Source organism: Coccinella septempunctata, chromosome 2 (assembly GCF_907165205.1).
Source record: "Coccinella septempunctata chromosome 2, icCocSept1.1, whole genome shotgun sequence".
In the NCBI taxonomy this organism is placed as follows: Eukaryota; Metazoa; Arthropoda; class Insecta; order Coleoptera; family Coccinellidae; genus Coccinella; species Coccinella septempunctata.
The window spans coordinates 45,186,517-45,199,410 of record NC_058190.1 but is presented as its reverse complement, the minus strand read 5'-3'; the positions used below and the strand labels follow the sequence as shown (position 1 = coordinate 45,199,410).

Here is a 12,894-nt window from a genome sequence, read left to right as displayed (position 1 = left end):
AATATAAGATTTTATCTTTCACCCCTCAAATTTTTCCATCAAATGGATCTGATGGACCGGTGTGAACTTAGCAGCCACTTTCCAGCAGCCACTTCAGATCTAGCGGCCGTTTGACCAGTGGCGTCGGATACTTTTTTTTTCGCGTACTGTGCTTACTGAAATCGGTATTAGGTCTCGGAAATGAATGAATTCTTTCAAACCCAGAGTGTTTATTCATTAGAAGATGATAAATACTATTTGAAAGATTTTTTATTCCAAGAATGTTGAAGTGTCAGTTCCAGCCATAAAATGGATATTCGAAATATAATCGAAAATAGGTCTAAAAAATGAATAAAGGGTTTGAAATTCGGTGTATGTATTTATAAACCCTCAAGGAACGATATTCCGAGAGATTTTTCATTTGCAGGACTTGAAAGGGTGAATTTCACCCCCTCTCCTCAGAGTCCACAAAATAATTCGTAAATAGGTCTCAAAAATGAATAAAGGGTTTGAAATTCGGTGTATGTATTCATAAACCCTCAAGGAACGATATTCCAAGAGCTTTTTCATTTGCAGGACTTGGAAGGGTGAATTTCACCCCCTCTCCTCAGAGTCCACAAAATAATTCGAAAATAGGTCTAAAAAATGAATAAAGGGTTTGAAATTCGGTGTATGTATTCATAAACCCTCAAGGAACGATATTCCAAGAGCTTTTTCATTTGCAGGACTTGGAAGGGTGAATTTCACCCCTATTTCTAATAATAAAAAAAAAATCGAAAATAGGTCTCAAAAATGAATAAAGGGTTTGAAATTCGGTGTATGTATTTAAAAACCCTCAAGGAAAGATCTTCCAAAAGATTTTTCATTTGCAGGACTTGGAAGGGTGAATTTCACCCCCTCCCCTCAGAGTAGTCCACAGAAAAAAATCAAAAATAGGTCTTAAAAATGAATAAAGGGTTTGAAATTCGGTGTATGTATTTATAAACCCTCGAGGAACCATATTCCAAGAGCCTTTTCATTTGCAGGACTTGGAAGGGTGAATTCTACCCCCTCCCCTCAGAGTCCACAGAATAAATCGAAAATAGGTCTTAAAAATGAATAAAGAGTTTGAAATTCGGTGTATGTATTCATAAACCCTCAAGGAACGATATTCCGAGAGATTTTTCATTTGCAGGACTTGGAAGGGTGAATTTCACCCCCTCTCCTCAGAGTCCACAGAATAAATCGAAAATAGGTCTTAAAAATGAATAAAGGGTTTGAAATTCGGTGTATGTATTTATAAACCCTCAAGGAACAATATTCCAAGAGATTTATCATTTGCAGGACTTGGAAGGGTGAATTTCACCCCTATTTCTAATAATAAAAAAATCATCGAAAATAGGTCTCAAAAATGAATAAAGGGTTTGAAATTCGGTGTATGTATTTATAAACCCTCAAGGAACGATATTCCAAGAGCTTTTTAATTTGCAGGACTTGGAAGGATGAATTTCACCCCCTCTCCTCAGAGTCCACAAAATAATTCGTAAATAGGTCTCAAAAATGAATAAAGGGTTTGAAATTCGGTGTATGTATTTATAAACCCTCGAGGAACCATATTCCAAGAGCCTTTTCATTTGCAGGACTTGGAAGGGTGAATTCTACCCCCTCCCCTCAGAGTCCACAGAATAAATCGAAAATAGGTCTTAAAAATGAATAAAGAGTTTGAAATTCGGTGTATGTAATGTAATGATTTTTCATTTTTCATTCATACATACACCGAATTTCAAACCCTTTATTCATTTTTTAGACCTATTTTCGAATTATTTTGTGGACTCTGAGGAGAGGGGGTGAAATTCACCCTTCCAAGTCCTGCAAATGAAAAAGCTCTTGGAATATCGTTCCTTGAGGGTTTATGAATACATACACCGAATTTCGAACCCTTTATTCATTTTCTAGACCTATTTTCGATTTATTCTGTGGACTCCCAAAGGAGGGGGTGAAATTCACCCTTCCAAGTCCTGCAAATAAAAAAGCTCTTGGAATATCGTTCCTTGAGTGTTCGTAAATACATGCACCGAATTTCAAACCCTTTATTCATTTTTTAGACCTATTTTCGAATTATTTTGTGGACTCTGAGGAGAGGGGGTGAAATTCACCCTTCCAAGTCCTGCAAATGAAAAAGCTCTTGGAATATCGTTCCTTGAGGGTTTATGAATACATACACCGAATTTCGAACCCTTTATTCATTTTCTAGACCTATTTTCGATTTATTCTGTGGACTCCCAAAGGAGGGGGTGAAATTCACCCTTCCAAGTCCTCCAAATTAAAAAGCTCTTGGAATATCGTTCCTTGAGGGTTTATAAATACATACACCGAATTTCAAACCCTTTATTCATTTTTGAGACCTATTTTCGATGTTTTTTTTATTATTAGAAATAGGGGTGGAATTCACCCTTCCAAGTCCTGCAAAGGAAAAATCTCTTGGAATATCGTTCCTTGAGGGTTTATAAATACATAAACCGAATTTCAAACCCTTTATTCATTTTTGAGAACTATTTTCGATTTTTTTTTTATTATTAGAAATAGGGGTGAAATTCACCCTTCCAAGTCCTGCAAATGAAAAATCTTTTGGAATATCGTTCCTTGAGGGTTTATAAATACATACACCGAATTTCAAACCCTTTATTCATTTTTGAGACATATTTTCGATTTTTTTTTTATTATTAGAAATAGGGGTGAAATTCACCCTTCCAAGTCCTGCAAATGAAAAAGCTCTTGGAATATCGTTCCTTGAGGGTTTATGAATACATACACCGAATTTCGAACCCTTTATTCATTTTCTAGACCTATTTTCGATTTATTCTGTGGATTCCCAAAGGAGGGGGTGAAATTCACCCTTCCAAGTCCTGCAAATGAAAAATCTTTTGGAATATCGTTCCTTGAGGGTTCATAAATACATACACCGAATTTCAAACCCTTTATTCATTTTTGAGACCTATTTTCGATTTTTTTTTTATTATTAGAAATAGGGGTGAAAGTCACCCTTCCAAGTCCTGCAAATGAAGAAGCTCTTTCAATATCGTTCCTTGAGGGTTTATGAATACATACACCGAATTTCGAACCCTTTATTCATTTTCTAGACCTATTTTCGATTTATTCTGTGGATTCCCAAAGGAGGGGGTGAAATTCACCCTTCCAAGTCCTGCAAATGAAAAATCCTCTTGAAATATCGTTCCTTGAGGGTTTATGAATACATACACCGAATTTCAAACCCTTTATTCATTTTTGAGACCTATTTTCGATTTTTTTTTTATTATTAGAAATAGGGGTGAAATTCACCCTTCCAAGTCCTGCAAATGAAAAAGCTCTTGGAATATCGTTCCTTCAGGGTTTATGAATACATACACCGAATTTCAAACCCTTTATTCATTTTTGAGACCTATTTACGAATTATTTTGTGGACTCTGAGGAGAGGGGGTGAAATTCACCCTTTCAAGTCCTGCAAATGAAAAATCTCTCGGAATATCGTTCCTTGAGGGTTTATAAATACATACACCGAATTTCAAACCCTTTATTCATTTTTTAGACCTATTTTCGATTATATTTCGAATATCCATTTTATGGCTGGAACTGACACTTCAACATTCTTGGAATAAAAAAATCTTTCAAATAGTATTTATCATCTTCTAATGAATAAACACTCTGGGTTTGAAAGAATTCATTCATTTCCGAGACCTAATACCGATTTCAGTAAGCACAGTACGGGAAAAAAAAGTACCCGACGCCACTGGTCAAACGGCCGCTAGATCTGAAGTGGCTGCTGGAAAGTGGCTGCTAAGTTCACACCGGTATCTGATGGAAACTTTGTAGGATGATCCAACTCCACTTTTTTCAACAAATCTCATCTAACTATGAATATACGAAAAATAATAGAACTAAACAATTTCTAGAAGATAGTTTTTCTATATTAAAATGTTTTTTTGCATCGCGATATGAAATTATCAGTTTAAACAATTTCTGGTTGACCAATTTTATTTTTCACCTGTTGAAATAAGACGTTCTGCTTTTCGTTTTCAAGTGTACATAATTGCAAAAAATATTGTGAAGATTATCAATGCTCTTTTGAAAATTTCCCCTAGTACATCACTGTTTCCGTCGCATCTCTGATCTGAGAAGGGTTCGCTACGGGCATCACCTGACCGTTGGACGCGAACCTGGGAGGGTATGAGTCATCCTAAATCGGAAATGCTTCGCATACCTCGGATACGGTAAACCTTCCAACGAATGCCGCTTTCTCGACCCACTCAGAGGTTACGTAACTCGACGAAACGTTGCCTTAAAAACGCGATCACAATGCGATCGTTGTTCTGGTAAAAATCCCTAATTTCGAAACTAAAACCACAAATTTCGGTGTTATTTCATATTGGCCAGAGGTGGAGTGGGTATTTGTTTTGGTGCAGGTGCCATTTTCAGATGTTGATTTCATCAAAATATTCAGACAGACGGTTGGATTCGAAGGAAAATTCGGACAGTTGTAGCCACTCAGTATGTGATATTTCATCATAATTTGTTCATTGGAGTCGACTAAATGTTTTTCAAAACGTTGCGTGCTGATTTGAAGCCAATTAATGTGATCTCTTTCGAGGAAAAGGCAGTGGTCTCCGGCGCATCCGCCAATTTGTATCATATCTGATCGATTGCTTCGGTGTGAAGGAAGTTTTACTCTTCAATTCAATGTGTTTTGAATAAGTCCATGATGCTTAAAGATGAACACTTTCTAAGGTGTTCTGAATTCAGCTTTATGTCCGTAGGCCCTACCAATTTAGTTGATATTGATCGTTAAATGAACTCAGTTTTAAAATTTGATCAGAAGATCAATGTTCAGTCATTGCTGTTCTCGCTACAAGAATCCTGAATTGCATTATTAGACTGAGTGCAAAAATTAACGACAGTTGAAATCTTCCCTGCTCTTCCTGACCTCAAGTTTCACTTCTGATAATAAACTCTTCTGATTATAAATTTGCAATTGAAGTTACCAACCTAAACAACCTGACAAACCATCTTTGATCAACAGCTGTAGATCTTTAAAACTATCTGACAATTCTGGGGACAGAACGTTTTCGAACAGAAATTAATTTATTATTCGTTCACGGGTTCCACCAGACTGTGATTTTTCGTATCAGCGCCTTCGTGATAATCCAGTTCTTGATTAGCCAGAAAATTCTAATTCAAGGTTGCCAACCGGCTGGCAACAACCCAAATCGTCGTGATAGTCCTCTTTGACAAATGGCGTTCGGAAAGTTCATCCCGGCTGTATTACTCAATAGTTTTTCCGATGTCGAGGTACAGGAACAAGAAGATGGAAATAAGATAATATATTTAGAGAGACGATTAGCCAGCTTCCGAGTGACTTGCGAAAAGTATAGTGGCGACACTGTTACGCCGGGATTACCAATCTATAATCTGGCTACTCTATTTTCGACGAGACAGGTGTCTACGATTTCTCTGTGTATTTATCGGGGTTTGCATTATGATGAGAATTGGTACAGGAGAATAATGGGATGAATTAATAATGCTGAAAAAATGCATGAAGTGGCCAATTCTTCTATTAAAATCATTTTGCAGATAAATATTTATATGCAGTGAAATCAATGGCAATTTTCATATCAACCGTTTCATTACGTCATATATCTTCTCAATCACAGATAACAGAAACAACTTCCTTCCGATTAACATTTGTGGACAAATGTTTTTGCAGCATAGAATTAGAAATTGGACAAAATTCAGATGACATGTTCTCTGGATATTGGTTACGTTTCGGTTTTTTCTGCGTTATCTATGCGTAATGAATGTCAATCATTTTTTTGGTAACGAATATAGAAAATTAATATTGATTATTATTCAATACTTGAAAAATACTTATTGCAGGAAAAGTCACACAGGAAATTCTAATTCTATGGTCTAGTGTCATCGAAAAAATATTAGACTGACAGTGATAGTTGAATGAACTTCCGCTGAATTTCTGCAAACGAATAAGATAATTTTGCTTTTCGAAAAGCGGTGACGCAAAATTACTTTTTTCCCTGTTGTGTCGATCGCCTTCGGAGCGTCTTCCCGTAATAACTCCCAAGTGTCGCCAGCATCGGCGTCCCGCGAAATCGACGCCGTTTCGCCTTTTTTTTTTCGATGAGGACGAGCCATTCGGGGTGGCGCCCGTTAAACGTCGTCGTCTTCTGGTTAATTTGGTCCGATAAGACCGCATGCCAGGGCGTCCGAACCGGAAGTCTGGGCAATAAAGATGGCGAGACTTCGCTCGCGAGTCGGGACAAGAAAAAAAAAATCGCGGAAAGCGTACAGATTAATTACGTGTCGCAGTTTGATGATACTGAAACCGGCTTATTTATATGTATAGTGGCGCTTACACGTCGTCTTATTAGAAGTAGAAGGATAAACACGGCTCCTTATGTTTTGGGTGTCTTGGTTCATTAATGTCTCCGCTGCGTTTGTTCTATGACTAAAACTAAAACATCGAAACTTCAGAACTAGGCCGACATTATTTAAAAAAAAAAGATACACGCAGGTTAGACCTGAATATAGGTAGTACCGTGGATCAATGGAGTGTAGAGAGAGGAAGTTTATTACTTTACATTATAGTGGAACACCATCAAAGTTTTTTTTGATTGATTCTCGTCATAGACTAATAATGTTATTAGTCTATGCTTCTCGTTACCATAGAATGTCGGATCAATTGAATTTCCGTCTGATCTCAACTTTATCGTTATACCTAATCGAAAATAAAAGTTTTAATGAATATTTACTGTAGATCTATGAGACGTCCTGATATAAAAATAACCTGATTTCCTAACCGAATGCTGTGATTTATTGTAGACATGTCCGTTAGAAAGATATATTGCGAGTGAAATAATTTAAACGATGCATCATAGAGGTACCTACTTTAATGTCCGAAGAAAAACCGCAGATCAACTGAACTCGTTTCTATACATTAATTCAATTCGTCTTTGGTAAAAGTGCTTAGGAAAATGATTCTCATAATATTTCACTTCAAATTTCGATTGAAATTCTGTGACAAAGATGTCTCTCAAGGCCCAAACATCAAGAAAACCATATTTAGAAGTCTACGTTTGGTATTTCTATGTCTACGTGCCCAAACGTCAATTGTCAAAATTACGTATAATGCTTTTCATAGATAACCTAATGCTTGTTTTTCCTGTCACCTTAGGCGTGAGAGGATTGTTGAATGGAAGGAGTCCTACTTAATAAAAAATGGCGTTTTGTATTTATTCGAGCTGAAAAATTATTCAAAATAATGAATGAAATTCTGTCTTTGTTTTCATATCACTTCATTCAACTCATGCACAGAATACCCATTGAGTTATCCTGAAAAATCTATTTGTGGAATTATAATTTTTATCTTGTGATCATCGTTGTTTTGTTTTGTTTCTTCTTTTATTTCATGTCGCACATGCCACTCCGTCAGTGGCGCTGTCCTCTACACGTGCAATTTTCCGGTTTCTGTGTCCAAAATCACGCTTTTTGTCCGAATCCAAACGACGGCATAAAACCCGTAACGCGAATGCAAAACAATAATCAGAAATGATATAAATAAATTCGTGTTAAAGTGCAAACTTAAAGCCAACCAGATCTAAATAAAGACTCCTGTGGGCGACCGACCAAAATTTCCTCTAGCAAGGATCATTCTTCGACTAGCTGAGCCTCGGGATACGTCGCTCTGCTTTTAATTTTTTTTTTTTTAATCGAACGAACGAACTACGATCGTAGTAAACAAAACGATTTTCGAAAATCAGTACTTACACTGTTGTTATTGTTAATATTTCCGCTTCTCGTTTTTATTTGTTGTTGTGTTGGTATTTTTCGCTTTTGTAATTTTTTTTTTCGCGAGTATTGAGATGGCCTACCTAGATCAGAAAGAAATCGCTAATTTTCTGGCGAAGGAGCTATTTTACCAACAGGTCAGTTGTGTGTGATATTTTCAATATCTTTATTCCCAATTTCATTTTTAAGGTATTTTATTTTTTTTTCAATTTTGTTGAAAAATCTTCCGGCATAAAAGTTTATATTATTTTAGCGACAACTTATTCCATTTGTTTCTGGTGCGTAATTGATTAATCATTTCAAATAACAAAATTTCAGTTCCATCGAGACAAAATTTTATAAAATATTCGAAGAATTTAACCAATATTCAGTTTCTTATTCCTTCATAAATATGTACTTATTCGTAATGCGTTCTGCAAGCAGTTTGTCGTGGGAAAGACCTCCAAACGAAGCGGCAAAGATCAAACGACGAAAAAAGTAATGTCTAAAGAACACGAGAGAGAAAATGCTACATACGCCCTTGTCCCTAATATGTGCAATACGTTGAAATTGCTGTATTTGAGACGCAAGTTATGTTAGAGATTCTGATACTCGCTTATAACGACTACTTTAAAAGGTATATTAATTCTTAATTTGCTTCCAACGTCTACTGTGGGTGTTTTATAGTCTGCCTAATGAGCTTGAAGGAAAAGCTTTCCTTATGAAATCATTGGAAATGTCAATGTTGAATTATAGCAGTGTCAGTCGAGCTGAGAAGGAACAACCTAAATGAAATACGTGAAAATAATCAGTTGATAGATTGATTATTATGAAAAGAGAACTTTCCTTATTATTTCACTCAAAAACGGGGGAAAATACGTACGTGGGGGAGAGAAATGTTATTATACATTTCTTCAACAATTCTTCTAATAACCACTATATGAAATCGTGCGATAACATCCATAGTATTCTCTTGAATTTTTGGATTTATGGAACAATAAAATCATAAATTTCGTCATACGATGCAATCTGCTGATTATTTAAAGTACCTATTCAATTATGTATTTTTTCCATTCTGACTATTTCCAAGAATATACGACATTTCAGTGAACCCAAATATCTTCTGAATGTGATATGCGTCCAAGTTGACTGACTTATCTTCACCAAACTCAATCGATCAATATCCTCTTCTCCATATGGATGTGTGATTTTACTAATCAAATTTTTTATTCTTTGCAGTTTATAGCTTTCGAAGGCCTCAACTCAGGGGTGCCAACCCGCACGACCCCAACCCTCACCCCAACTACCTTAAGAAATATAGAGCAGACCTTTATTGAATTACAATCGAAACCCGAGTCACATGAAAACGAAGCAGGTTTCGTTCCGCCACTGGTTCAGGCAATAGGTAAGACGATTTTTCGAAAACCAGGTTGACCAAAATTAATATCTTCGCTATCTACATTTTTGTGGAAAAATGCTCGAACAGGTCGATTTTTATTTCAAATAACGCAACTTTCCATGTAAAATCGAGGGATTTGTCATGTGCCTTAAATAATATAGGGCTAACTATCTCCGGTTTAAATTTTGATTTGGACTTATGAAAGCAGAAATATTTCGCTGACTTTGGAAAAATGAATCTCTGCAGATTCTACAGCTATTTTCAGCGAGATAAGCGAATAATTTTACTATTGAACATTTCTAAAAAGATAACATTTTTCCAGGAAACAACCAGTATGTCTCGGTGAACGATATTGACATATATTCAAACAACAAGTCGCCAAATCTGTGGCACAGCTCATTGTCTCAGTCAAGCTCAGATTCCAACACTAGATCAACACCGCCATTGGTTATACAGAAAGTCAATCAATCCAGCAATCTGTCCGGAGGTTCCAGAAGGAACATGGGAGGCAGGAAGCCCACTAAAGACGTTTCCCTCAGTCCCGAAGACGAAGAAAGGAGGAAGATCAGAAGGGAGAGAAATAAAGCTGCAGCTGCTAGGTGTAGAAAACGTCGGGTGGACCATACAAATCGTCTTATCGCAGTAAGTATCCAAAAATTCAACTGGGATATAAACGTTGTATCTAGGAAGAAAATACCATTATACAATATAAATTTTTTCAGGAAACTGAAGAACTCCAAGCTAAGAAAGCCAGCCTCCAGAAAGAATACGACGAATATTTATCGATGAAACGCGAGTTGGAATTCCTTCTTGAAAACCATCTGAACACTACGAATTGTTGCCTGGAAAGACGTTCTCTCAGCCCGCCAGAAATCAAACCTCACAACCCAACGCATTGTTACCCGAACCCACACCAAAACCAAGAACGAATCAAGATAGAAGTTATCGATCAACTACCTCCCGTTCCAGTTACACTAGATAGTGACATATTTTCGATACCATCTCCTGCCAAACAAAGAGCTCCTCTTCCACTCTTGAGTTCCACCGTACCGATATCCAAACCCAGTAGACCGAATTCTCTTAACGTTGCCGCTACAGCGCCGAAGTCTAGTATGGATGAGATTGCAGGTACATTTTACCCTGGGGATTATTATATGTACAATTATTGGTGATGGCTGAAATTTATGTGTGATATTTGCAGAAACAAAAAGAGAAAGTTACAAGCAAATGAGGGGCCAATTTTTAAAATTATTGTGTAAATAATGATGTATATTAATTAAAGTAGACATATCGGAGGATAAGTTGAACAGTTTTGCACTATGTAAGTTGTTGAACTTTTCTTGAATGACGAGCATGAAGAAATATTCAAAATTTTCAGTGTATAAGAATTTTTGAGACTGAATAGTGTGAATAACAACAAAATTAATAAGATGAATTAAAAGGTGACAATTCATGAAAATTTTGGAAGCAACTTTATGGATCGTGTTAGAAGTTTTAAAAATTTGAATACTACTAATGCCAATTATTTAACACTTACTAATGCGATTAAAATTCCTGCAAATCAATACAATTAGATTAGATCCACCCCAGAAACTGCTGTGTTGCATAATTATCAAACCTGTTGCTGACATAATAATCTGTATTATTGAACTTCAAAATTATGGAGATCTTCTTCCAAAAGACTGACCAAAGTGAATTAATCATACACTGGAATAAAAAATACGAGAAATTTCTTACAATATGCTCTTTTAAAAGGATTCAATTCCATTTCAACATTGAAAATTCGACTCATAATTGAAGATTATTGATTAAAGAGATGAATTTAACTCTGCCAAATGCAGGAGAGGTTTCCAGAAGTTAAATATTGGCAAAATATTCTTTCAATTTCACTCTTCTGAAAAATGGGAGTAAATTGTCGAATATCTTCTTTTGACGAATTATCCATGAGTCTTCAAAATTGTCCGTTGGTGTTGTACTTCTGTACACCTCTCCCATTTCTAGTCACCCCGTCTAGTCCATACTTGCTTTGTCCAAAGAAAGTTTTTTAATTTTCTCTTTTTCTTTGTAGGAGTGTCGATAACAACTCCATCTAATGGTATGCAATTCAATTTCGATTCGCTCATGGTTGGGGGCACCGGACTCACACCGGTTTCTGGCCCTTTACCCACCTGCAGTATTCAACAACGGAATCTACCAATTAGTATTGCAGATGTAACCTCCCCTGATACATGTAACCCACCGAAGCTTGTCAGCTTATAATCCTTAGGGAGAGTGTAATTTTGCCAAAAGTCAATGATTTGTGAATAATTGGACTTATCTAGTTTCTTGTTTGTACGAAACATTAACTTGATGGTTTGTGTGAATCCTTTCGCCAAATAGCTCTAAAAGTACTTTTTCAAGTTGTTCAGAATGGGTACTAAATGTTACTCAGGATTTTCTACAATTTATGGATATTGCTGTTTTTTGGAGACCTTTACTACTATTGAAATTTATTGGAAAGGTTGTTAGAGTATTTTGAAAATTGAATATTGGTATTTGACAACTCTTTGAATTTCTTTGACATTTTGCTGTGTCTTGTACATTGCTCTAAGTGGTATAACCATTTAATTCTCGAATGATAACTTTCTGCATAATTGATTATTGGATGTGATCACCTTTTGACACATTGCGAAGCCATTTTAAAACAATTTGAGTGCTCACGTAAACTGACACTTGTGTCAACTTTACCAAAACGGCCATGTTTAGTAATTAACGAAACCAAAAATATTTATTTTGTTCCAATGAACAATCTTGTAGTGTCATATTATTTATTATAACATATAATGAATATTCAATAAATTCTATGCTAGTAATTTTATTTTTCCCTCAGTAGTCATATTTTGTTTACCAGTACTAAACATGGAACATTCAATAATGATAAGTAATACCGATGCTCAAGCTAGTTTGCTATATTGTATGCAGATATAATTTTGCTACCATGAAATGCCTTTTTTGTAATATAAATTTTTCACTTATGCGAAAATATTCCCTCCATGAATTTTATATAGTTTATAGGATCTAAACGATATATATTTTTGTAATAGAAAAATACTTCTATTCCAAATAAGCGAATTTGTGTTATTATTATTAGGAATATTAATATATATTGAAAAAATACTTTATATGAATATATGAGCAATAAATGGATTACATTATTTGTAATCAACTGTCATTTTTATATAGTAGTTCTACAATTTTTGTATTTATTTTATGCAATGCTAATTTAAGAATAAAATGTTTATCTATTTCCATCTTTTATTTTCAATCACATAATCCTACACACAACTGATGAGTTATGACTCGAGTTGAAGAAATAAAAAAAATTTAAAACAGTTTTCCAAATTCCCATTTTCATTTTTTTTGAAGCATCTCTTTAACCTAGCATTATTTCTGGATTTTCATAACGGGATTTTTTCTAGCTTTCATACTAATTATGTCTGGATTTTAAATGTCCCATAGAAATTCTATGTGTACCATAAATAAACATAAAGCAAGTCCTCCACCTCTGTTTTTATCTAAACTTCACTGAAGATGTTATTGTGATAGCGAAACACGTGTCGTGGTTTAAAAATTCATTTTTGTGAAAATCATATCATCTGTTTTCAGTTAAATTATGAATTTTCATGAAGTATAGGCCACATCGATGCAATATACGAATCACTGAA

General features: G+C 35.3%; 1 protein-coding gene across 5 annotated transcripts in view; it reads left to right on the top strand.

Annotated features, from left to right (window-relative positions):
• LOC123306453 (transcription factor kayak) overlaps positions 1-12,475 on the top strand; it is a 54,636-nt gene extending 42,161 nt beyond the window's left edge. For 2 of the 5 annotated variants that reach the window (XM_044888458.1, XM_044888459.1), the window contains exons 2-5: positions 9,031-9,196; positions 9,513-9,832; positions 9,913-10,318; positions 11,259-12,475. In XM_044888458.1, coding sequence (XP_044744393.1) covers positions 9,031-9,196; positions 9,513-9,832; positions 9,913-10,318; positions 11,259-11,449 — 1,083 coding nt within the window. In that variant the 3' untranslated portion in view covers positions 11,450-12,475. Of the gene's footprint in view, positions 1-7,669; positions 7,950-9,030; positions 9,197-9,512; positions 9,833-9,912; positions 10,319-10,391; positions 10,516-11,258 lie in introns of those variants that run through there. The other 3 variants (XR_006536914.1, XM_044888460.1, XM_044888463.1) reach the window with 3 other exon arrangements.
• Positions 12,476-12,894: the final 419 nt, after the last annotated feature.